Source organism: Ammodytes marinus (assembly GCF_949987685.1).
Source record: "Ammodytes marinus genome assembly, chromosome: 8".
Taxonomy (NCBI): domain Eukaryota; kingdom Metazoa; phylum Chordata; class Actinopteri; order Uranoscopiformes; family Ammodytidae; genus Ammodytes; species Ammodytes marinus.
This window is the reverse complement of record NC_137212.1, coordinates 523,180-550,739: the sequence shown is the minus strand read 5'-3', so window position 1 is coordinate 550,739 and position 27,560 is coordinate 523,180. Positions and strand designations below refer to the sequence as shown.

The window sequence follows — 27,560 nt, the reverse complement described above, 5'->3', positions numbered from 1 at the left end:
AAATAATAACTTGGTTTCCTATCATCAGAACAGTTTTGGCAGCTGCCTGAGTCGGCTGAGGTCCAGTATAGTGTGTGTGAGTTTCTGTGTGCGTGCCTCTCTCTCTGTATTTTTCTGTCTGTCTGTCTGTCTGTCTGTCTGTCTGTCTGTCTGTCTGTCTGTCTGTCTGTCTGTCTGCCTGCCTGTCTGCCTGTCTGTCTGTCTGCCTGCCTGCCTGCCTGCCTGCCTGTCTGTCTGTCTGTCTGTCTGCCTCTCTGCCTGCCTGCCTGTCTGTCTGATTCAGTGTCCTCTCATCAGAACAGTTTTGGCAGCTGTCTCAGTCGGCTGAGGTCCAGTATGTTTCCCATCGACCCTTCCGTCTGCTTCGCCCTCACTGAAGATGGCCGCCTGGGGTTGGAGCCCGAATTGTTTTCCTTGTTATTTCCGGCTTTAGCTCTGGATGCTAACAGCTGCACTTTGGGCCTTAGCGCTCTGTGTGTGTCTCTGTCTGCCTGTCTGTCTGTGTGTGTCTGTGTCTGTGTGAGTGCCTGTCTGTCTGTGTGTGTCTGTGTGAGTGTCTGTCTGTCTGTGTGTGTCTGTCTGATCAGCTGACTATGTGGGAGGAGTTTCGGAGTGAGTGGCAGGCGAATAGACTCCGCCTCTAGACCCATTTCTTCTTCTTCTTCTTCTTCTTCGATCAAGCCGTATCTCCTCATGTACTTCCTGGTTGCCAGTGACATGTTGCTAGGTGACGGCAGTGTGTCGTTGGAGGAGGAAGTGGCAGTCGAGCCTGTGTGGGAAAAAAAATAATTAATGTAAAAATTAGCAAAAATCTTTTAAATATAAATACGATGCCTTTTATAGCACCTTCTCACTCACACACACACACACACACACACACACACACACACACACACACACACACACACACACACACACACACACACACACACACACACACACACACACACACACACACACACACACACACACACACACACACACACACACACACACACACACTCACTCACACACACACAGACAGACGGGAGACAGACATTCAGACAGACAGACAACAATTCTATAGCACATTTCACTCACACACAAACCCACAGTCAGAGTCACACAGACAGACAGACAGACAGACAGACAGACAGACAGACAGACAGACAGAGGGACAGACAGACAGACAGGCAGACAGACACACACAGTCATTAACTTAATAAATGTGTAAACCTACCAGTGCGTCCGGGGGAAAGTCTGCTGAGCTGGGCGTCGCTGAGGTAACGTAGCGCGATAGCATTAGCTTCCAGACTCAGATCAACACTGGCGCCAGGCAACAGACAGCTGGCGCTAGGCAACAGACAGCTGGCAGACGGCTCGCACGCGCTCAGTCGGGACAAAACCAGCGAGGGGTCGATACTCGCCAAGGTGCTGAAACACACACACACACACACACACACACACACACACACACACAATAATGACATGTTACTAAATTATATTATTTTTAAATGTACCAAATTATCAAAGGTTTCATTTTTCATTTTTTTTTAACCTTTATTTCTACAGGTAAATCCCATTGAGACCGAAGACTCTTTTGCAAGGGAGACCTGTTTTCCTTTCCCACGTTACCATTCACACACACATTCATACACCGATAGCAGCAGGCTAACTATCGACATTCACACGAGGAAAGGTGGGTTAAGTGTCTTGCCCAAGGACACAACAACCATGACACAGGTGGCAGGGCGGGGATCGAACCTCCAACCCTTTGATCATCGGCCGACCCGCTCTACCAACTGAGACACAGTCGCCCCAAAATATACAGGACGTGATAAGCCCAGGATTCTTCAGCTTGCTTGACTTGATATGACTTTTTTTTTGTTATTTCTCTTTCAATTTATTTTGGTTCATTTACTTTATCATCTTTTTTCCATATTAATTTAAGTGTAAGTAACTTTAAAAAGGTGCAGTGTGCAATATGACATCATCAAGAAAGTTCTAAAATAATCATTCTAAAAAAAAAATCAGCTATTATGCACTAAATTAAACGTACTCATGGATATTATAATTATTTTCTACCAAGTCTGCTATGAAAAAAATCCCCAAATTCTAGATAGATAGATAGATAGATAGATAGATAGATAGATAGATAGATAGATAGATAGATAGATAGATAGATAGATAGATAGATAGATAGATAGATAGATAGATAGATAGATAGATAGATAGATAGATAGATAGATAGATAGATACTTTATTGATCCCTTGGGAGTGTTCCTTCAGGGAAATTCAAAAATCCAGCAGCTGTAGTACATACAACATCTGCAGGTTTTTTAATTGAGAAAGAAACAAAAAGACACACACACACACACACACACACACACACACACAGACAGACACACACTCTCTCCTGTACCTGCTGTTTTCCAGTGTTCTCTGTATCCCGCTGTCTGTCTCCAGGTCTTGGTGGACGTCGACTCCGAGCTGCTGCAGCTGACGCAGTGTCGCCGACATCACCGGGTCTGTCTCACTGTCTCCTCTGTCCCCATGCTGTTTACACACACACACAGAGAGAGATACACAGACAGACAGACAAAGACAGAGACAGATACACACACAGAGACAGACAGACACACACACACACATACACAGAGACAGACAGACAGACAGACAGACAGACAGAGTGAGAGAGCGATACACACACACACACACACACACACGACAATTATTACACACATGGAGAGATACACACACACACGCACACAGAGAGAGATACATACAGAGAGATACACACACACAGAGAGAGATACACAGACAGACAGACAGACACACACACACACACACACACAAAGAGAGATAGAGACACACACACGGAGACAGATACACACACACACACAGTCACAAAGACAGAGTGAGAGAGACACACACACACACACACACACACACACACACACACACACACACACACACACACACACACACACACACACACACACACACACACACACACACACACACACACACACACACACACACACACACACACACACACACACAGGACAATTATTACAGGGTTCATACAGCTTTATAAGACAAACATTCAAGCACTTTTCCGGCACCTTCAAGATTAAAAAATAACTTTTAAAATGAAGCGTGCAGTATTCCAGACTTTGTACGAACCCTTTGTTTACTCCTGGAGGAAGAGGAGGATGAGGAAGAGGAGTAGGACCTCTGGGAGTGTTCAGACGCCTGTTGGGAGCACTGGGAGGGTGTGTGTGATAACTGGGACGTCTGTGTTACTGTCTGGTGGCTCTGGTGGCTGTGTAATCTATCCTGAGCCTCTGATTGGCTGTGTGATTGATTCGGAGTATCTGATTGGCCCATTCTCGTTGGCCCCGCCCCCTCATCCACTTCTTGTCCACAGTCTTGCAGGCGATTGGTCAGCTGATTCTGGAGACAAACACAGAAAGTTTAATCAATAATATAATCCATATTTTGAAGTGTCTCCGAGGAACTTTCAGTGTGTGTTAATTCTAGCGCCCCCTTTGGACAAAAGCGGTAGTGTTTTTACTACGCCAGCTGTTGTTCCTGGGTGAGCGTATACCCATGACAAAGGCATTAAGAAAAACTATATAAGAATAGCATTCTTTGCACTGATGGTCTCGTTTGCTGTTACATGTAATGTATGATCATCAGAGGAAAAAAAAATTAGACTGTTTCAGAAATATTTAAAAGTTCCTCAAAGCTACTTTAATAAGTGAAAAACACACACACACACACACACACACACAGCTGATTGTTACCATGAGGTTTTGGTAGAAGCTCTGCTGTTCTTCTGCAGGGCGATACATGCTCACACTCTCTCCAAGAACCGGACTCTGGAGACCACTGCAACAACACAACAAGGTTTAGATCCAGTGTGTGTGTGTGTGTGTGTGTGTGTGTGTGTGTGTGTGTGTGTGTGTGTGTGTGTGTGTGTGTGTGTGTGTGTGTGAGAGAGAGAGTGAGTGAGTGAGTGAGATTCAAGATTTTTTTATTTAGTGTCCCAAAAGGGCAAATTTGTTCACAGCAGAAGAGGCGAAAACACAAACAGTGACGAATACAAACATCACAACCTGCTTAGGCCTGGGCACGAAAGTGCAAAGTGCAAGAATCAAGGAAAAAGGAAGACCAACATAACAAAGTCGAAGTGCCCAAGCAGACACAGGTCTTACCGTCATAACAAAAATAAATTAAAATCATAAAATAAAAACATAAAAACATAAAATCATAAAATAAATAAAACCAAATAAAATATGTAAAAAAAAAAAAAAAAAAAAAAAAAATATATATATATATATAAATCGAAAACCCGTTCAATAGTACAGCATTTACCTGCTGTAGGCAGCATTTGTTGCTCGAATCGACGCAGGGGCAAAGGAGAACTTGTATCTGTTTTTGGTGGTCATAGGGACACGCAGGAGAAGGCCAGATGGCAGCACTCTGTATTCACAGTTAAGAGGGTGGGCACTATCTTTTCGTATAGACCTTGATTTTTTGAGCAACTGTTTGCAATAAAAAGGATCAAGGCCTACAAACTGGGTAATTTTCGCGTAATTTTTGAGTGGGTGATTGAGTGGGTGAGTGTGTGTGAGACAGAGTTAGAGTGAGTGAGTGAGTGAGTGAGTGAGTGAGTGAGTGAGTGAGTGAGTGAGTGAGTGAGTGAGTGAGTGAGTGAGTGAGTGAGTGAGTGAGTGAGTGTACACTGCACAGCCTCTTGAGCTCAAGCTATTCAAATCTTTAAACAATTTTTAAAAGAGGCTACAGCGATTCTGGAGAACAGAGCTATGAATATTTCTGAACTGGTATGTAAACAAAGCGGCCACCGTAGCAATGGCCCAGTCTGTGTATTAACACTCCATTTATGTTAGCCCACACAGTACAGACAGGTAGCACATCAGCACATCAGTCTCACCTCATCCCATTGGAGGAGGAGCCAGAATCCCGCCGAGCTGTGATGTCAGCGAGTTCCGTCCTGATGTCACGGTGGGAGGCGGGACTTAGGGGGGAAGGGGGAGGAGCCTGGGCAGACTGACAGCTCATTGGCTGCTGCACCGGATCCCCCCAGAACAGACTGGCACCTGGACACACACCAGAGAGAGAGAGGAAGAAAAGACACATGTTGAAGTGTTGCACGTTGACCTACACCTGCTCCTAAATTTAAAATGCACGCGTATTGCGAGCTTTACGGTAAATGCAAAAAATAATAATAGTTTAATGTATATTTCAGAGTCATGTGACTCGAGACTGAATGCTGATTGGACGCTTAACAGACACAGGCCGTGACTGTGTGTGTGTGTGTGTGCTGAAAATAAAATCCAGTGTTAATACACAGCCTAGGCTCTGTGAACTGGTATGTAAACACAGGGCCCACCGTAGATAGCAAAATGCCAGTGTATAGAGCCCAGGCTGTGTATTAAGTCTGGATATTTTTGCAGCGCACACACACACAGTACAGACAGGTAGTGGATCATGAGGAGATATTCACTGATTTTGACAAAGTGATTTTGACAACAAGCGTTCTCCAGAATCACTGACTAAATGGTAAATGGTAAATGGACTTGACTTATATAGCGCTTTTCTAGCCGATTTTCTCAGCCCCAAAGCGCTTTACATTTCTTACCACATTCACCCAGAGGTGGGTCGTAACGCGCTACATTTACTCCGTTACAAATACTTGAGTAACTTTTTGAATAAATTGTAATTTTAGGAGTAGTTTTATTGCAACATACTTTTACTTTTACTTGAGTAAATATTTGAAGAAAGAACGGTACTTTTACGCCGTTCCATTTGGCTACGTGACGGTCGTTACCTTATTTTTTAATATATTTTATTTATTACATGCGAGAGCTATTTCTCTCATGATTTCTCTCCCCGGGGACGTCTTCAGCCAACATCTCTATCACGTGACTATTTCAACCAATAAAAACCACATTACAAAAGCTTGCCAATCAAATGCAGCCACTTCAGTCACATGACAAGTGTTGTCATGTTGTCATAGGGCTCAACCATGGGCTCAACAATGTCCGCGGACTTTTTTAAAGGCTGCGGTTCCGCACCGATGTTGTGTCCGTGGCCGTGCCATGTAGGTTAAACGCATATAACAGACTCCCACACACTCGCAATTACAGAGAAACTGTTCTTCTTTGACACATGTCCTGTTCTTCCTGTAGCCTACTCACTTCACATGCCCCAGTCTGGCTGTGTGAGAGTCTGAGAGTGGTCTCTTTGTTCAGCCACTACGTTAAGTGAGTGTGCCAGCAGGTTTTGATGTGAAACGAAGTTTAATTTTGTGTTTTATACGTTGAGTGAGTGTGCCAGCAGGTTTTGATGTGTAACGAAGTTTAATTTTGTGTTTTATATTTTTGGGGCTAAACACAACCTAGATAATTTTCTCAGGGCCAGTGACATATTGTAGGAATTTGTTTTAAAATGTGTATGTGCAAAACAATTGCAAGTGTTATAAGTGTATTGGTTTTAATTAATATAATTTTGGACAAGCCTAATTTATTATCATTTTATTTGAAGGGTGATGTATTTAATTTGGCAGATAATTAATTTATTATTGTTTGAGTTCAAGGGTTATTCATTTGATTTTTAAATACCTTATTTATTGTTTTATTTAAAATTACGTTATTTAACATATCTTTATTTGAACATTGCTGTTTTATATTATGTTCGTGTCTATTCTGTACCGTTTGTGTTGCTCTGTATATTTCAAAAATAAATCTGGAGTAATTCAGTAGGCCTACTTGTACTCTTGAGTACTTGAGTAGTCTTTTCACTGCATACTTTTTTACTCTTACTCGAGTAATAATTTTTATGAGTACTTTTACTTCTACTTGAGTAATTATAATCTTAAAGTAACTTACTTTTACTTGAGTACATTTTTTGGCTACTCTGCCCACCTCTGCATTCACCCATTCATACACCGATGGCAGTAGCTGCCATGCAAGGCGCTCTCTGAACCATCGGGAGCAATTTGGGGTTCAGTGTCTTGCCCAGGGACACTTCGACATGTGGCGGGTAGGCGGGGAATCGAACCTCCGACCCTGCACTCCAGAGGCAATCTTCCTACCCACTTCGCCACTGCCGCCCCTAGACTACACCTTTAAGACACACACACAGACAGACACACAGACACACACACACACACACACACACACACACACACACACACACACACACACACACACCTGTCCCCACTGCGATGCTGTGCGTGGTCTTCTGTGTGTCGATCGGTCGACTGGACCTCTGCTCCTGAGCCTCAAGCAACATCTGGACCTGAAACATGTTCAATAACACTCAGTTCATCTTACAGAGAAATAAGACTGTCTGTCTGTCTGTCTGTCTGTCTGTCTGTCTGTCTGTCTGTCCGTCCATCCATCCATCTATCTATCTATCTATCTATCCGTCCGTCCGTCCGTCTGTCATCATGAAAGTTTGCCAGTTGATTACTGACATTAAAATTATTATTTTCTTTTAGAATTTTTTCAGAAATGTTTGAATAGAATGTGCAAATTTGGAAATCTCTCACTAAAAATGTGAAGTTTCTTTTGAATTATTTTAAAAACCAAAACTCTAGATGTTGGATGAAGCCAGAGTTCAAATCTTTGTTTCATATTTACAACATATTAAGAGTCCAACGTTTTTAAAGAAATTATTTTGGTTCAGAGTATTGAAGCAAAAAAATTAATGATGAGATAGTCCGTTAAAGATGGTTGTATAGGAGAAATATACAGACGCAAACAGACAAGGTTTAGTCAAATAAACACCTGAATGTACATGTTGGACCTTTGATTTATACTAGTATGAAAGAAGACATGTTATGGAAGCAGGGTACCTGAGCCTGCAGCAGTTTGAGCTGTCTGTCTTGATGTAGGAGGAGCTGGTAGGCATTGGATGGTACCTGTACACAGCTTTCAGGTGGGGGGCTAAACACACACACACACACACACACACACACACACACACACACACACACACACACACACACACACACACACACACACACACACACACACACACACACACACACACACACACACACACACACACACACACACACACACACACACACACACACACACACACACACACACACACACACACACACACACACACACACACACACACACACACACACAGAACAAGTTGTGTTATTATCAGGGTTCAAATTGTATATTAGATGTATCTTCTGCAATTTCAAATCAATTCATAGATTAGCAAAATTCGATTTTTGAAAAAAACAAAAAACAAATGTATTAATATTTTGCTTCTGCCGGTAATGTTGACTTGCCTTCAAATCACATGCATTTCAAGCTTCATATTAAAATAGACTTAAATGAAGACGGATAAGACATGGACTTTACAGAGTGAGAGAGTACAAAGGGCTGGAAAGAAATCAAAGAATATGCAACCTCTGTGATTCTAATTGTGTTGGAGACGAATACCATGTACTTTTTGAGTGTGAAAATGTGGACGTAATGTATTATAGAAAAAAGTACCTGCCAAATTATTATGTTTATTTTCCATCCATGACCAAATTGATTTCGCTTTTGAGGGCAAGTAGGCCAGGGGTTATTGTTAAAACAGGTGCCTTTTTGAGAAATGTTTTGCCATTGTTTAAGTGATGTTTTTGTTTTGTTTTGTTTTGTTTTGTTTTTCCTTGCCGTGCACCATTGTTTTGTTTTGTAATGATTTCAGTTGAATTGTGTGCTCCATGCCATGTGCTATGTGTGCTCCATGCCATGTGCTATGGCCGTGAGCCGTAATAAATAAATGAAATGAAATGAAACAAACCTTGGCTTTTGTGACGACTGTTGAGGAGTTGGCGAATTCATTTTGGAAGATGGCGGGGAAGTCCTTTGTATATTACTTGAATTAATAGCAATAACATTCTGGTGTGTGTTGGGTGACTGGTTATGAATACTGGGCTCTGTGTGTGTGTGTGCAGGCTGTAGCGCAGTGTGTTGTACTCGTGGGGACTTGGAGGAGAAGATAGAAGTGCATTCGTGTGTGGCGCAGCATGAGCAAGGCGGCTGTGTGTTGGGGTTAGGCGTGCTGTGGAGCTGAACAGGTTGTTGTTTAGGAGCAGAGGAAGGTGTGATTGTGCTGTTATGAGTGTTTAAGGTTGGACAGGGTTTGGGGGCGGGACAAGGCTCAGGCCAAGCGATCTGATTGGCCGTGAAGCTGCTGTCAATCAACAGAGAGAGTTCAGGGACCGACGGCTGAATCCTGCGAGTCTGAAATATACAAAAAAATAATAATTAAAAAAACAGTTGCTAAAGGTGCAGTCAGTGATTCTGGAGAACGCTTGTCGTCAAAATCACTTTGTCAAAATCAGTGAATATCTCCTCATGATCCACTACCTGTCTGTACTATGTGAATATCTCCTCATGATCCACTACCTGTCTGTACTGTGTGAATATCTCCTCATGATCCACTACCTGTCTGTACTGTGTGAATATCTCCTCACAATCCCCTACCTGTCTGTACTGTGTGAATATCTCCTCATGATCCACTACCTGTCTGTACTGTGTGTGTGCTGAAAACAAAATCCAGTGTTAATGCACAGCCTAAGCTCTTTAATGTAAACAAAGGGGGCTCACCATATAGCGACATGTTAATTTACAGAGCCTAGGCTGTGTATAAACACTGGATTTTTTTTTTCAGCGCACACAGTACAGACAGGTAGTGGATCATGAGGAGATATACACTGATATTAACAAAATGCCTAATATTGGTTATAGGTGTGTAAGAGCCATTGACCCTTTTCTTTGTTTGTTTGTATTGTCTTGTAATGCTCAATTCGACCGCCTGGTGGCAACACTCTGTAACCGGATGCAAGGCTATTAACCAGGCGCTCTCACACTAGCCAGGTGCTTGCATGCCGGAAAGCAAAAAGTTTTGGACCGTGCTCATGAAGCTCAGATGATCAAGTCACACCTTCATTTGTGTAAGTGAATAAAAGTCAACATTTAAACGCTGAAGAACGAGTGGACATTCAAAGTCTCAAGTGTCAACTGTATGCTATAGGCACACGTCACACACCTAACGACATGCAGCCTGGTGGCTAATGGGCGTCAGACACCTAACGACATGCAGCCTAGTGGCTAATGGGAAGCCGCTACAGGTGTTGCTAGCATGTGTTACCTGCATGGCGGGGGCGTGAGGACTCGGAGACGGACGCGGAGACAAATCTTCATCGACTCCAGAATCCTGATCGCAGACTGACGGACAGGACGCTCTGAGGAGAGAGATAACATCAACACTGATATATATATACTTTCTCTGTGTTCCAGTCCCCATCCTTCCATGTCTGTGTGTGTGTCTGTGTGTGTGTGTGTGTGTGTGTGTGTGTGTGTGTGTGTGTGTGTGTGTGTGTGTCTGTGTGTGTGTCTGTGTGTGTGTGTGTGTGTGTGTGTGTGTGTGTGTGTGTGTGTGTGTGTGTGTGTGTGTGTGTGTGTGTGTGTGGTTTATACATATTGCTTCACATAAATATGTATTAACCCACACACATTAGATCTCTACTTATATGTTGCTGATTTGATTTGTTTTCCTTTTTTTATTGCTTTTAAGTTTAAGTTTGTGCTTCTAATTTTAACATGTTCAATAAATTGACTAGAACAAAATTAATAAAAAGTGCACATCCCTTATAAGCACACGCACGCACACACACACTAGACTGTGTAGAATCACTGTATTCTCCCTGTAAACCCGGTTGTTTTACCTGTTGAAGGAGCTCTGAGCCTCTGTGAAGACGAGTGTCTGTTTGCCCTGTTCCCCTGGACTGAGCTCACAACACAGAGACCGGCCCTCCACTGGCGCCACCTGCTGGAATATCAGAGTGTTGAGCTTCATCTAGTAATGTTAGTTTATTTGAACAGGGACAATGTACAACAAACATTAACCGGGCGACCGTGGCTCAGGTGGTAGAGCGGGTCGGCCAATGATCCAAGGGTTGGCGGTTCGATCCCCGTCCTGCCACATGTGTCATGGTTGTTGTGTCCTTGGGCAAGACACTTCACCCACCACTGTCTGTATACTTTCTCTTAAAGCTCCCATATTATACACTTTTCGGTACTATTATACACCATATTATATGGTCTTAGTGGTCCCTAATACGTTTTTCTTTAATTGTTTGCTGAAAAAAACTTTCAGATAATTTATTGTACTATGCTGAAGTTCAGCTAATCTCACAATGGCCTATTTTTTAAAAAGAGCTGCAGCTCCCCTCGTAAATATACAATCTTTGAGCTGCCCCCGCCCCCTGTCCGGAAGCGAAGCCAGATACGCCTCGCCCTCTGTCAGTCAGGGCCGTGGACCAATAAGAAATAGGGGTGTGGGCTGCACAGTGGAAGCTTCTGGCTTTCCAGTTTGTGAGGTCAGAAAAGGGGAAAATTCTGACTGGAGTATATTGGGGGGGAGGGGTGGGGGTTTCAGAAAGGGGGAGAGTGAGAACAGGAGAGATTGTTATTTTCTTTAATATTTTGGCAGTCTCTAGGCACACCGTGGACCCATGGATATGTTAGAACACATTTAAAAAGTGCATTTAGCATAATATGTGACCTTTAATGTGGGTGTGTGTGTGTGTGTGTTTTTCTCTGTCTGTCTGTCTGTCTGTGTCTGTGTCTGTGTCTGGTAAATGGTAAATGGACTTGTATAGCGCTATATCTCCGTTTATCACAGACTCAAAGCGCTTTACATTGTTTTTTTGTACACATTCACCCAGTCACACACACATTCATACACCGATAGCAGCAGCTACCACGCAGGGTAGGCTTAGCACTAGGGTGCTAAGCTAACTAAGCTAACTATCGGGAGCAATTCGGGGTTCAGTGTCTTGCCCAGGGACACTTCGACATGTGGCGGGTAGACGGGGGATCGAACCTCCGACCCTGCACACCAGAGGCGAATTCCCTACCCACTTCGCCACTGCCGCCCTCTGCCTGTCTGTCTGTGCTGTCTGTCTCTGTGGCCTTATTTACCTGATAGAGTGTGACAGACTGCGTGGCGGTCAGCATCTTGTATTCCATGTCTGTGTCTGTCCCTCGACACTGGAAGAACTGTGGAGTTCTGTGTGTGGATCCGAAGATAACCAGAAGGAACCAACCGCTCTCCGACAGAACCCTGAGACAACAGAAATACAATCGGTGAATCTACAATACATTCTCACACCTTTTCCATGACATAGTGTGTGTGTGTGTGAGTGAGTGAGTGAGTGAGTGAGTGAGTGAGTGAGTGAGTGAGTGAGTGAGTGAGTGAGTGAGTGAGTGAGTGAGTGAGTGAGTGAGTGAGTGTGTGTGTGTGTGTGTAAACAGACATTACTCAATTTCTAAAAACCTTATTTTGGCCTTTTTCACAATCATAGAGCTCCATAATGAGACTATGTACAATGCAAATACATCAAATACACAACAGGCTGATAAAGAGACAAAACAATTGAAACATTTAGACAGTGATGAAGAGTGGCAGCAATTAAAATGAAATGGGTGAAAGCACAATATAGCCTTAGAAATAGAAATTGTTCTTGTCCTTGAAGGGCACTGTAGCTTCTGTTATTATTCTAAAGGGTTGGGGTTACCCAGGGAGCGTTGCATTCTAGAACTTTCTTGATGATGTCATATTACACACTGCACCTTTAAAAGGTATTTCTACTTAAAGGTTCTATGAGGAACTTTTAAAGGTGCAGTGTGTAATATGACATCATCAAGAAAGTTCTACAAAGTTCTAGAATGCAACACTCCCTGGGTAACCCCACCCCTTTAGAATAATAACAGAAGCTACAGTGGCCTTCAAGGACAAGAACAATTCTAAATTTTAAACAATGCACCTGATGACATTCCAACTATGACACTTTCAAGATGGCGGCACTAGGCCTTGGTCCAAAATATGCAGACCCTTTTTAAGGGAAAAAAAACAATTCAAAAAAATGTTTTCAGCTATTATGCACTAAATTAAATGTACTTTTGGATATTATAATTACTTTCTACAAAATCTGCTAGGAAATAAAACCCAAAATTCTACACACTGCAGGTTTAAATATGTTGAAAGTGTGTGAGCGTACCTGTCCTTTATAGCGCTGCTGAAGAGGAATCTGAGAGTCCAGGCCCAAACCTGAGGGCTGTAGACGTGTGTGACGCCGCTCAGCCAACTGGGACACACACACACACACACACACACACACACACACACACACACACACACACACACACACACACACACACACACACACACACACACACACACACACACACACACACACACACACACACACACACACACACACACACACACACACACACACACACACACACACACACACACACACACACACGTAAATGTCCTTCAATGATAAATTAAATTTTTTGTGTAGCGAACGATAAATGTTGAATGATTTAAAAAATGTATCTAAATTCCTAACAACAATACGAACGACTTTAAATATATTTTTCATTTCACATCTGTTAATTTTTAGTAGTTTTACTCCTCATACACAACAGAACAGATGATGTAATACATTAAAAAAAAAGTTTGTAGAGAGAGACAGAGATGAAATGTGTCAGAGAGGGGAATGACATGCAGAGAACGACCCGGGCTGGATTCTAACCCGGGTCTGCTGTGAAGAGGACAGACAGACAGACAGACAGACAGAGAGGGGAATGACATGCAGAGAACGACCCGGGCTGGATTCTAACCCGGGTCTGCTGTGAAGAGGACAGACAGACAGACAGACAGACAGATAGAGAGGGGAATGACATGCAGAGAACGACCCGGGCTGGATTCTAACCCGGGTCTGCTGTGAAGAGGACTGAGACTCTATGGAGGAGAGGGGGGGGACATATGATGTAATAAATAACCTCAGTGACACACACACACACACAGACACACAGACACACAGACACACACACACACACAGACACACACACACAGACACACAGTGACTCACAGTCCGACCAGCGGCAGACTGGCGGCTTTGGGATCAGACTCCAGCAGCAGCAGCAGCTTCCTGGTTTGATCCATCGTCACAAACCTGAAAACACAAACCAGAGTTTAACCCTAACAGGCCCGTTTACAGAGCCTAGGCTGTGTATTAACCCTGTTTACAGAGCCTAGGCTGTGTATTAACCCTTATACTCCCCGTTTACAGAGCCTAGGCTGTGTATTAACCCTTATACTCCCCGTTTACAGAGCCTAGGCTGTGTATTAACCCTAATATGCCCGTTTACAGAGCCTAGGCTGTGTATTAACCCTTATACTCCCCGTTTACAGAGCCTAGGCTGTGTATTAACCCTTATACTCCCCGTTTACAGAGCCTAGGCTGTGTATTAACCCTAACAGGCCCGTTTACAGAGCCTAGGCTGTGTATTAACCCTTATACCATAGTCTGTGTGAATACTCTATTCTGATTGGCTGGAGAACATTCCATAGGTGTGGATTAACCCCTGATGTATGGACACCTAGATGGAACTGTTTACATTCTGTCCACTTTAATGCGTCGCCGGCTCGCCGCTGATTAAACTGTGTTGATAAGGGATTTATAAAGCCTAAAATATCCTGCCGTGCAATAGCCTCTGGACACCACAGGATGGCGCTCGCAACACAAGAGCTGTAGTAACGACAGTAGTAAAATAAAGTGGCTAAACTAAATGTCCTCTGGCTAAACGTCAATGGTGATCTTGTTAAAAAGGTGAGTAAGACCCCTGTTTAATTTGAAAAAGGAGCCTAGGCTGTGTATTAACCCTAACAGGCTCGTTTACAGAGCCTAGGCTGTGTATTAACGCTTACGCGCCCCACACACATCCTGCGTCTACCTCTGGAGCGCGTCACGTTACCTTACTGCTGCCTCTCTCGGACTTTTCTCGGACACACATGCAACGTCTCAGCAGCTGCTGCTGCAGCGCTGCTTATAAAAGCCCTATCTTTCTACATAGAGTTTTCATAGATAATTCCCATTAAAAATGAAGTTCTTTCATGTCATCTATGATGCATATGATTTATATTGAGTCTGGACAGTAATCCGTGCGCCCCATTGCCATTTTTCTTCTTTTCTTTTGCCATATTTTCGCTTGTTGGAAGTTTTATTTTGAAGGGGACACACCAGGAAATGGTGAAACTACAGCGAAAGCTGCCAGTATGAAGTCAATATGACTCTCAGCAGAGTATTTCAAAAATCACTTTACTGATTTATACGGGAGAGAGAGAGGGGGGTGTGGTCGGGGAAGAAGAAGGCCGTAGACACAGATAGAGCAACGGAAAACTGTTGCGCTCATCATGATCTTTTTTATTTCTTCACTATATTGGATCTCTATATGTGTCATTTATCCAAAAATGAAATGCCAGAACTAATTGAAAATTAGGTTTTAAATCCCTCGGATTTTGATTGCACAATTAAATCGTGAAATAAAGGGATTATTCGCGTATACGACTGAGGGATGTTTTATTTTGAAATAAACACACCGGGTAAACGTGTAACTAGAGTGAATGCTGCTGGTATGACTGTCAGCAGAGTATTTCTCTATCAGTTAAAGCACAGAGACGCGAGAGAGACGCGCTGCTCTCAGAAAAAAAATAGGCGAGCCTCCTGAGGTGAAGGGGAGCGGCGCTGCAGACGTGCCTCCGACGCGCCTCAGCAGTGCGTCTGAGGTTGGATGTGTGCTCGCTCTACGTTGATTTCACAGTCTGTGACAAAAAGTCAGACGCAGACGCGAGGTAGACGCGCAGTAGAGGTAGGATGTGTGTGGGGCGCGTTATACCCCCCCGTTTACAGAGCCTAGGCTGTGTATTAACCCTTATACCCCCCGTTTACAGAGCCTAGGCTGTGTATTAACCCTTATACCCCCCGTTTACAGAGCCTAGGCTGTGTATTAACCCCTATACCACCCGTTTACAGAGCCTAGGCTGTGTATTAACCCCGTTTACAGAGCCTAGGCTGTGTATTAACCCTAACAGGCCCGTTTACAGAGGCTGTGTATTAACACCAATATTCCAAGAGCAAATTCTAACAAATTCTAAATCCAGCATAGTTCTGGTCTCTCACCCTCTCTGGCGCGTGTTGTGTGTTATTGGGCGGTTAGCGCTGGTGAAACAACTTAAGGCCGTTTCAGACGGTAGGCGACATTACTCTCTCGTTGTCGCCTGGCACCGCGGCTTCACTTTGCGCTCCCCGTGTGAAGTGACGGGCGGAGGAGCGCCATTGTGATTTTACAACCGCCGCGACAAAAAGATAAACAGTTCTCAACTATTCCAACGGCTCCCACGAGCGCGCGCAAGCGTTCGACGAGCACGGAAGAGACAGCTCCACGGGAGTGCGCCCGCTTGTCGTGCCGCCTGACAGAACGCCGCGCCTTCTCTCTCCCCGCTCGCCTCTCCATTGACAATGCATTGCCGGGGGCGACAAACGCGTTCCGTCTGAAACGGCCTTTATTATGGCCGTGGGGATGACAGGCATGTTGCTAGCTACAGTGGCCCCTTTGTTTACATGCCAGTGTACAGAGCCTAGGCTGCATATTCACTAAATCCAGTTCTCTCACCCTCTCTGTCGTGAGCCGTTGTGTGTCATTGGGCGGTTAGCGCTGGTTAAACTTCTCAATAGGGCCATGTGGATTACGGGCATGTTTTAGGCATTCTTTTTCTATGCCCTCTTTGCAACTTTTTTACAAACACAGTATAATTCTCGTCTCCCACCTTCTCTGGCGTGTACCAGTGTGTGTTATCGGGCGGTTAACATTGGTTAAACTCCTCATCAGCACCGTGGGGATTACAGGCATGATTTTTGAGACTTTTTAACGATTTTTATGTGACTTTTTTGAAACTTTTTAGCCACTGTTTTACAAACTCAGTATACTTCTCAGGTCTCTCACCCTCTCTGCCGTGTGCCAGTGTGTGTCGTTGGGCGGTTTGCGTTGGTTAAAATCCTCATTAGCGCTGTGGGGATGACAGGCATGTCGCTAGCTACAGTAGGCCCCTTTGTTTACATGCCAGTTTACAGAGCCTACGCTGTGCATTAACTAAATACAGTACAATTCTCGTCTCTCACCCTCTGTGGCACGTGTTGTTGTGTATTATTGAGCAGTTAACGTTGGTTAAACTCCCCAATAAAGACGCAAGGATGACGGGCATGATTTTTGCTACTTTTTATCGATTTCTTGGCGACTTTTTTGCGTTTTTTTGCCACTTTTTTTTACAAACGCAGTATACTTCTCAGGTCTCTCACCCTCTCTGCCGTGTACCAGTGTGTGTTGTTGGGCGGTTAGCGCTGGTTAAACTCCTCACTAGGGCCGTGGGGATGACGGGCATGATGCCAGCTACAGTGGCCCCTTTGTTTACATGCCAGTTTAAAGAGCCTAGGCTGTATATTCACTAAATCCAGTTCTCTCACCCTCTCTGCCGTGTGCCAGTGTGTGTCATTGGGCGGTTAGCGTTGGTTAAACTCCTCATCAGCGCCGTGGGGATGACAGCATGTTTTATGCATCCTTTTTCTACGCCCTCTTTGCAACTTTTTTACAAACACAGTATAATTCTCATCTCCCACCCTCTCTGGCGTGTACCAGTGTGTATTATCGGGCGGTTAACGCTGGTTAAACTCCCCATAAGGGCCATAAGGATGACTGGCATGATTTTTGCGACTTTATAACGATTTTTATGTGACTTTTTTGAGATTTTTTGCCACTTTTTTTACAAACACAGTATACTTCTCAGTTCTCACCCTCTCTGCCGTGTGCCAGTGTGTGCCGTTGGGCGGTTAGCGTTGGTTAGACTCCTCATCAGCGCCGTGGGGATGACGGGCACGGCTCTGACCGGCTGCACGGTGGCCATGACACCCGGACACACACACAGCCAGCGCAGGGAGAAGGACACGGAGTCGCCATGGGGATGAGTCACAGTCACATGACAGACGAGCCTCATCAGCTGACTGACGGCCAGGGTCTGTCTGCCACTCACACTCTGATGCAGCAGCTGTGAGAGAGAGAGGGGGAGAGAGAGGGAGAGAGGGAGGGAGAGAGAGAGGGGAGGGAGAGAGAGAGTGAGAGAGGGAGACAGACAGACAGAGGGAGAGGGAGAGGGAGAGAGAGAGCGAGAGAGAGGGAGACAGACAGACAGAGACACACAGACAGACAGAGAGAGAGAGATACACAGAGACAAACAGACAGACAGAGAGAGAGAGGGGGGAGAGAGGGAGGGAGGGAGAGACACATGATTAAAACCTGATTTAGCACATTATTTTTTAATATTTTATATTATTTATTATAATTTTTTCTCCCCCATCTAATTTTCACGATTTTTAGAAAAATATGTTGGTTTGTAAGCGCTAAGGGAGCATGTTTAAATAAAACCTGTGAACCTTAACTTTTAAATGTATTTTATTTCATGTTTCTATGTGCTACACAGGCTTAGATATTAAGGTTTTGGTAGACGTTGACAATTCGTAGTATTTTTTCAGAAAACCCTCAGGCATTAAGGACATGCATCCTAGATTGCCATAGTCATCAATGGGTTAAAATAACGTTCTTAAACGACAAAACAAAAACAATAGCAGGTTAGTGAGCTGAGAAGGAGTCAGCTGTTGGTGACATCAATGAGCTGTTGCCATGGACACAGAGACAGCTGGACAGCAACACAAATATCATCACCGATATATCAGGACAAAATCTGACGTGAAGCGCCGTTTAAAAAAAATATTATTTCTACTTGATAATTCAAGAGAACGTTTTTTTGTCAATCTTGTGCTGCAGCAAGAATTTCAACAAAGAATCTGTAAGGGTTTAATCACACGTTCTGATGATAAAATTTGCGGAAAAATGTATGTATGCTTAATAGATATAGTGCCGTAGAGACCTGGCTTGATGTGGTCAATGTGGAATAGAAGTACCGTGAGGAGAATCCCACAAGTTGCCTACCGAGTCTTCATGCTAACCGGAGCTGTTGCTATCAGACCATGTCACCAAAACCATAACCTGCACCATATCACCGTTACAACACACACACACACAAAGACACACACCTTGAAGCAGTGATGCAGCTCTGCCTCTGATTGGACGAGAGCGTCTGTGTCATCGTCAGTTGAGAATAAACACGGAACCAACACGTCGCCCGGCAACAGAGCCGACGGAACTCTAGAACCTTCCGACCCGTTACCATCCCGACCCGGATCGAACCGGTCCAACGTCACTGTCACTCCCTCCTCATCTGGGACAGAATACAGTACAGGGGTTGATACTGTGTGTGTGTGTGTATACAGGGGTTAATACTGTGTGTGTGTGTGTGTGGGAGGGAGGGAGGGGGGGCAGGGGTGTGTGTGTGTGTGTGGGAGGGGGGGGGGGCAGGGGGGAGTGTGTGTGTGTGTGTGTGTGTGTGTGGGTGTGTGTGTGTGTGGGGAGGGGGGAGTGTGAGTGGGTGAGTGAGTGGGTGAGAGAGTGAGTGTTTTTACAACTATTTTTGGGAAAACCAATTTGAGTTTTAGAAATTAAAGCTTTAGTGCGTAACTTCTGTCGCCCCCCCATGAGGAATTCTGAGTAATTACAACAACACTGTCGGTGCATCTACATGAGGTAAAGCCTTCAGTGATGGCCAATGGATATTGTCCGGTTCTCCCTTTGGGACAGGCCTTTAAAGGGCTGTTTGAGGGTTAACACTAGGTTTTAAGGACAGGCCTTTAAAGGGCTGTTTGAGGGTTAACACTAGGTTTTAAGGACAGGCCTTTAAAGGGCTGTTTGAGGGTTAACACTAGGTTTTAAGGACAGGCCTTTAAAGGGCTGTTTGAGGGTTAACACTAGGTTTTAAGGACAGGTCTTTAAAGGGCTGTTTGAGGGTTAACACTAGGTTTTAAGGTTCAGGTATGAATTAGGTTTATGTTAGGGTTAGTGTAAGGGTTGGAGTTAGGCATTTAGTTTGGATGGTTAGGGTTAGGGGCTAGGGAATGCATTATGTCAATGAATGTCCTTACAAGTATAGCTGTACAAACGTGTATGTGTGTGTGTGTGTGTGTGTGTGTGTGTGTGTGTGTGTGTGTGTGTGTGTGTGTGTGTGTGTGTGCGTGTGCATGTGTGCATGCGTGTGTGTCTCTGACCTTCGTCCACCGTCAGTGACCCCAGTAGGAAACAGTGGAGGCGGGGTTTGTTGCTATGACGCGCCTGACGCTGAGCCAATCGTAGAGCTTTCTCCAAGAGAACCAACCGAGGATTCCTAAACACACACACACACACATACACATAGGGACACACACATACAGACACACACGCACAAACACAGACAGAGACACACACACACACACACACACACACACACACACACACACACACATATAGTGATACACACACACACACCCACACAGACCGAAAGAGACACGCACACAAATGTTGAATCCAACCAAAACATTTATGTTTCAAAATAATTGATTTTTATCAGTTCATTACAATTTGTGGTTTAAGAGTTCATTCATCGTAAAACGTGACTTTTTTATGTACTTGTGATAGATAGATAGATAGATAGATAGATAGATAGATAGATAGATAGATAGATAGATAGATAGATAGATAGATAGATAGATAGATAGATAGATAGATAGATAGATAGATAGATAGATAGATAGATAGATAGATAGATAGACAGATAGATAGACAGATAGACAGATAGATAGACAGACGGACGGACGGACATACAGACAGAAACACAGACAGACAGACAGACAGACAGACAGTGTGTACCTGTGTGAGCAGAGGTGTAGCTGTGTCGTCTCTCCCGCCGGGCTGCCGTCCCAGAGCGCACAGCGGGACGCGGGGAAACTCAGCGGACTGAGAGAGTTTCCCGAGCTCCTGAACAACAAGAGGAAATATATGAGATGTATGAAAATGTAAATGGACTCCACTTATAAAGCTCTTTTCCCTGGTTTTTCACAGACCCAAAGCGCTTTACATTGTTTTGTACACATTTACCCAATCACACACACATTCATACAAACAATCATACACCGATTAGATAGATAGTATGTACCGATAGACAACCGAGCTCCTGAACAACTATATAATATAATAAGATTTATGAACAGCTGAGAGTGAATATAAACTTCATATTTAAATATCTACAAGAAACTTTTAAATATTTCTGAAACAGTCTAATTTTTCCTCTGATGATCATAAATTACATGTAACAGCAAACCAGACCATCAGTGCAAAGAATGCTATTTTATATAGTTTTTCTTAATGCCTTTGTCATGGGTATACACTCACCCAGGAACAACAGCTGGCGTGGTAAAAACACTACCACTTTTGTCCAAAGTGGGCGCTAGAATTAACACAAACTGAAAGTTCCTCGGAGCATCTTTAAATTTGATTATTAAATACAATTTCATCTATAAAGTCACTTTCAGTGATTCTGGAGAACGCTTGTTGACAAAATCACTTTTTGGTCAAAATCAGTGAATATCTCCTCATGATCCACTACCTGTCTGTACTGTGTGTGGGCTGAAATAAGGTGCTAATACACAGCCTAGGCTCTGTAAACCGGTATGTAAACAAAGGGGACCACCGCCACCACATGCCAGTTTACAGAGCCTAGGCTGTGTATAACTATAAACACTGGATTGTTTTTCAGAGCGCACACACAGTACGGACAGGTAGTGGTAGTGGATCGTGAGGAAATATTCACTGAAGCATTCTCCAGAATCACTGACTGCCCCTTTAACCAATACCTTGAGCACTGACATTTGGTTATGTATTAACTGTCAAGGAGCACGCAGCTTCAGCCCTCTGCATTTGGCAGTTGAGATGAAGGACCCTGGACATATAAATGCATTTACTGAATTTACTAAGAATCTGAAGTATCTAACGGAGTGTACATTTGCAATTAAATTTAAATCTTTATTTAATTTTAAAGACGTATAAGGGGCCACTCACACTAGGGCCGCGGCCCCGTGCCAAAGCTTATTAGCATACTAAAGTCTAGAACGTTTGGCCTAGTGTGACCACGCCAACCATATTCCAGCACGGAACAGCCCCTTGGCCACGGCCACCTGGGAGAGGTGTGCCGTGGCCAAAGTACAGATGCTAATGAGATGACACGCGCACAAGCAAGCGCACAGGCGGCGTTCCTGACGTGAATTTATTAAGGATGCATTGTCCGTTAACGTCCGCTGCCTTAGTCGGCACCAGAATTGCCCAACACTTGGACTTGTAGCTATAATGTGTGAGAATTAACGTGTGTGTAAGCCTAGGTGTGGGCTAATAAAAGAGGGAGAGAGCTAATTAGGTCGGCTCAGAAAGCACAGCAAAAAGGTTTTCGTGTTTACTCACGTTCGTCAGATGATTTTTTTTCTTTTTCCTCCCGTCAGCTGTCATAACTGCATTTACGCATGGCGGTGGAGACGCACCCAAAACAACACACCGCGGCCCGGTGATAAGAAAACAGTATAGCCTACACTAAGGTTTAACAAGAAACTTTATAAAGACACTTAAAAAAACGATCTCTGCCCGTACAAAAAGTTCTGACTTGGATTTGATGGAGCGATCGATGTGTACAAAACCATCCGGATACATATGGTCTGATGACGGGCCGTTATATTAATAATAAACAGCGTGCTGCACAAATATGAGACTGTCCACCGCGACCTATTACGTCAAGGCTACATTTAAAAAAAAAACAATAGCTTAAGGATTCTCGTTGCTCTAATGTGGAAGTGGAATATTTGATGCAAATTTGGCCGGATGAAAATATTCACAAACAGTCGTATAGCCTACAAGTAGACTAAGCTCCAAATCCTAAACGCGCACGGTGACGTAGGCAAGGTGCAAGTGTGCCCAGGCCACCAGCAGTGTGAGCACGGGCCTGCGGGGGGAGTGGGGAGGGGGGGAATCGTGCTGAATCGTGCTGAGCACGGAACAGGCAAACGGCACTAGTGTGAGTGCGCCCTAAGTGTCCAAATTTTTTACAAAATACATTTTGGATAAATACTTTTTTCAATTTGTCAATCAAAAAATACTATTAACAGGTCTTAAAAATGCATTTTCATCATGTTTTCAAGAAGAAAATGTCTCATAAATCAGACAGTGAGCAACACATGAACAAATCCTTCTGTGATAACCATCATAATAGTGCTAAGAATGATAATGGAAAGTTTAGTTGATGAAAGTGCTTTAGATGTTGAGATTTTTGGTTCAGAGAATTGAAAAAAAATATAATAATGCTGAGATAATGGCAGTTGAATGGATGTATGAGAAATATACAGACGCAAACAGACAAGGTTTAGTCAAATAAACACCTGAATGTACATTTTGGACCTTTGATTTATACTAGTATGAAAGAAAACGTGTTATTACCTTCCGACCCTTACTGTTTCAGGAGTAAAAACCGTCTCAAACACTCCTGTGGGCAGCGCCTGGAGGTTCACCGGGCAGCTCATCCTTCTCTATCCGACAAAGAGGCGCTCTGAGCGGGGACGAAACTCTGGAATCACCGCTGATAAGTTCACCCGCTAAAGTTAGCCGCGGTAGCTCCCAGCTCGGCCCACATAAGCTAACCCGTTAACTCAAGTCTTCTTAACAATAATTGAACGTTTAAATAAAGTAAAAACGTTGTTAAAAACCACCTTTTTGTCGTTTTGTATGAATATATTCCTGTAAATTTGAGCGCAAACAGTAGCAGTTTAATCATGGCGCTGTTTCTACGCTGCTGTGGCGGGGCGACGCGGCCAGCCAATAGGAAGCCTCGCCGCTGAGATTCTGACCAATGGCGTGGCAGCTCGTCTCCGGTCTTCTTCGCTTCCTTCTTTTTGTGTCGCAACCAGAAATGTAAACGGACTGAAGCTCAACGGCGCCCCCCACGGGCCAGAAAGGGAACTGATGCTTATGTTTAAAAGGAGCATTCTGCTGTTTTTGAACATTTCTCAGCTGATATACGATATATTAAAGCTATAGTGTGTAGCTTTTTCATATGAATAAATACCAGTCACATTCAACCGATCTCCAGATGAGTTGACACAAAGTTGATTAAGCCTATAAGCTCCACAAAACTCTCTCTGTATTTCTGTGAATGGCAGCGTTAACAAACTGGTGTCACCCCCCCCCCCCCTTTTAAAAAAAATTAAATTAAATTTCGTGGCACCATATCACGCCAGTCCTGAAAAACCTCCACCCCCATATCTCACTTATGGCTGTCACTTTTTATTCGCAATTCAAATATTTGAAAAAAATTCAATAAAATGTAAGATATTTTTCCATGCTTTATTAGACAGTGTGTAGAGACAGAGATGAAATGTGTCAGAGAGGGGAGTGACATGCAGAGAACGACCCGGGCTGGATTCTAACCCGGGTCTGCTGTGAAGAGGACGGCGACTCTATATGGTACACCGGTCTTCCCACTACACCACGGGAGCAACCCTAGCAATACTAGATCTTTCACTCACACACACAGTTGGCATTAAAACACTTTTACATTCATTTTTTGCTCAACATTTATCTTTAGTTTAAAAAATGTCTTTCGAATCCTGTTAAAGCTGGGGTGGAGAATTTGGGGAGTAAATAGCAGTTGGGATAGAGATTCAAATCCAAATACCTCAACCGCTCCACTTGTTCTCTTTGGCCCCTCCCCTATGGTCCCTCCCTGACACGCTCTACACCAACAAAGTCGTGCCAAAGTGAATGGACAGTCCCAACAGCCAATAAGAACAGAGAATCTGATTTTTTTTTTTTTTTTTTTTTTTTAGAATCGGAGCCTCGCTCTGATTGGTCAAAGTGTACCGCTCATGTTAATTTTGACCAATCAGAAATCACATACCCCAGCTTTAAGTAGAGTACGCCATGTTATTTGTTTATTTAATTTTGTCTTTTGTTTGTGTGTTTGTGTTCTAATAAACAAAGAAAATCCAAAAATAAAAGTATTTGAAAAACACTTTTATATTTTGTCGAGGAACTCGTCTCCAAAGCTGATAATCTGTCTGAGCGCGCTCAGAATCAAAGCATCAACGTCAGCATTCACTTGGATCTCGTTGCTGTAGTTCTTCACTGGAAAGACACAGTTCATTGGGATTCCAACTGCACCACTGTAGTCCGTCATCTGAGGGCCAAACACACATCATCCCTGCGTTTTAAAATCTCATACTCTTTCTCTTTCCTCTCCTACATACTACATCTTATCATAAATAGTCTCTAGTTAGGATGAGGTTAAAACACAAATCATCAACATGCAAAAAAAAAATGTCTTTCTCTTTTTGGGGCTTTTTTCATGCTTTTATTAAACAGTGTGTAGAGACAGAGATGAAATGTATCAGAGAGGGGAATGACATGCAGAGAACGACCCGGGCTGGGTAACCACTACACCACAGGAGCATCCCCCCAAAAATGCAATTTCTTTCACCCAAGCAGAAGTCTTGGCTGATTGCATCAAAATTAAGTACACATTAGATTACATTACTATTACAGATACATTACATTATTCTATAAGTGGCTCTTTTTACACTCACCTTTTTCTTGAGGAACCTGCTGTGATAAACCTTCTTCAGGTCCTTCTCGGTCTCCTCACAGGCTCCGTCGATGTTGGTAACAATCATGACCTGGGGAATCCCTGATCACACAAACCAAGTTTACAACATAACGTTAATCGAACAGTCTTTATATACTGATCAGGATGTATGTATACAAATATTATGTTAACTTTTGATTCATATTTGAATTCATTTTGCTTTTGAGGTCGTAAAGGCCAAAAGTTATTGAACCTGGAACCAAACTGTCATGTTCTGTCTTTGTCTTGTCTTGTTTTGGTGGTTCCCTGTGTTTCCTGTTTTATTTTGGTATGTCTGTCTTGTTCCTTCCCATGTCCTGTCAAGTTTCCCTCCTGTGTGATTGCTGCTCCCTCCCCTCATGTGTTTCACCTGTCCCTCGTTGTCTGCCCTGTCTTGTGTGTGTATATAACTCCCTGTGTGTCTTTGTTCCCTGTCCTAGTATTATACCTGTTGGTGAGTCTGTCCCTGTGTTCCATGTGCCTAGCCTTTTTGCGCCTCTTGGAGTTTTTGTGTTTTTGGAAGGAATAAATAGTCTTCTAGTGAAACTGTCTGCATCTGAGTCCTCCTTGCCTGCCTGTCTGCCACTCACCGTAACACAAACGTAAGACTAGAATATGTTTGTAAACCAAACTGTGGGCCCTGCTGCTGAAAACAACAACAGTGAAACAGTAACTTTTCAGGAAGCTTTCTAACTTCAAACAGTGTTCCAGGGATCACATTTTCCTGTGAGGAAAGTTTGTTTATTCAGTTTTAATAAATATATTGTTAATTCACAAAGCTGTGGCTGTTACCCATGTAGCAGGCGGCCTCCCTGACTTGGGCCATTTTCTTGAGGACGGATGCGTTGATGTTCGGCATGTTGGCGGAGAGAACGCACACCAGGACGTGAACTCTGTCGTCTGCAGCCGGAGACTCAACGAAGTGCGGACTGTCACTGGACAGAGGAGCCACTGGGTTAAACTGAGACACACACACAATTATACTGGTTATTGGAAAACATTGTTATTCTTTTTGTGAAGTGATTATTTTTAGTTTTTTACCTGCTGTGAACAGTTCTTACTTTCTACCCTAACACATTGTAGCTGGGTCTGCATCGGCGTCGGCAGACCCTTTTCACCGGGGCACGTGCCCCGTTGTGGATCTGCGGTGCCTGGGTATGCCTGGGGCACTGATTTTTTAATTAATTAATTTATTTATACTTTTAATTTTTATTTTATTTAAGTCTGACTCATCTGGCAATCTACAGAATGCATGCTTGCATTTTTTTTCTTAAAATAGGCCTATATGCATGGTGCCCCCCTCATTGGCCGGCCGCTGCAATGAAATGTACGTGACGAATGCACACACTGAGGAGAGAATCATTCTCCTTGATATCGACTTTTTGAACCTGTCCAGCACAGCGTCAGCGACCATTCACTCCGGCCGGCGTGAAGTAAACAGTAACGGCCTCCACACACATCCTGCGTCTACCTCTGGAGCGCGTCGCGTTACCTTACTGCTGCCTCTCTCGGACTTTTCTCGGACACACATGCAACGTCTCAGCAGCTGCTGCTGCTGCTGCAGCACTGCTTCTAAAAGCCCTATCTTTCTACATAGAGTTTTCATAGATAATTCCCATTAAAAATGAAGTTATTTCATGTCATCTATGATGCATATGATTAATATTGAGTCTGGACAGTAATCCGTGCGCCCCATTGCCATTTTTTTTCTTTTTTTTTGCCATATTTTCGCTTGTTGGAAGTTTTATTTTGAAGGGGACACACCAGGAAATGGTGAAACTACAGCGAAAGCTGCCAGTATGAAGTCAATATGACTCTCAGCAGAGTATTTCAAAAATCACTTTACTGATTTATACGGGAGAGAGAGAGGGGGGTGTGGTCGGGGAAGAAGAAGGCCGTAGACACAGATAGAGCAACGGAAAACTGTTGCGCTCATCATGATCTTTTTTATTTCTTCACTATATTGGATCTCTATATGTGTCATTTATCCAAAAATGAAATGCCAGAACTAATTGAAAATTAGGTTTTAAATCCCTCGGATT

The 27,560-nt window shown here is 43.6% G+C and overlaps 2 protein-coding genes across 7 annotated transcripts in view; both read right to left on the bottom strand.

The window, feature by feature from the left end:
- The window catches only part of LOC307254853 (NACHT, LRR and PYD domains-containing protein 12-like), a 365,889-nt gene that overhangs the window by 29,743 nt on the left and 308,586 nt on the right, over positions 1 to 27,560 (bottom strand). The gene's annotated exons all lie outside the window — the stretch shown is intronic.
- Positions 294 to 23,657, bottom strand: stil (STIL centriolar assembly protein; the record flags this gene model as incomplete). Its single annotated transcript, XM_080033311.1, has 19 exons — positions 23,340 to 23,657; positions 20,733 to 20,840; positions 20,096 to 20,211; positions 19,031 to 19,215; positions 17,735 to 17,985; positions 13,976 to 14,059; positions 13,094 to 13,180; positions 12,015 to 12,156; positions 10,757 to 10,860; positions 10,180 to 10,273; positions 8,827 to 9,269; positions 7,868 to 7,958; positions 7,221 to 7,308; positions 4,940 to 5,105; positions 3,789 to 3,873; positions 3,166 to 3,435; positions 2,402 to 2,535; positions 1,220 to 1,413; positions 294 to 769 (listed from the first exon to the last, which is right to left on the bottom strand). The coding sequence occupies exons 1-19, from the start codon at positions 23,420 to 23,422 to the stop codon at positions 294 to 296; spliced, it is 3,201 nt and encodes a 1,066-aa protein (XP_079889437.1). The 5' UTR covers positions 23,423 to 23,657.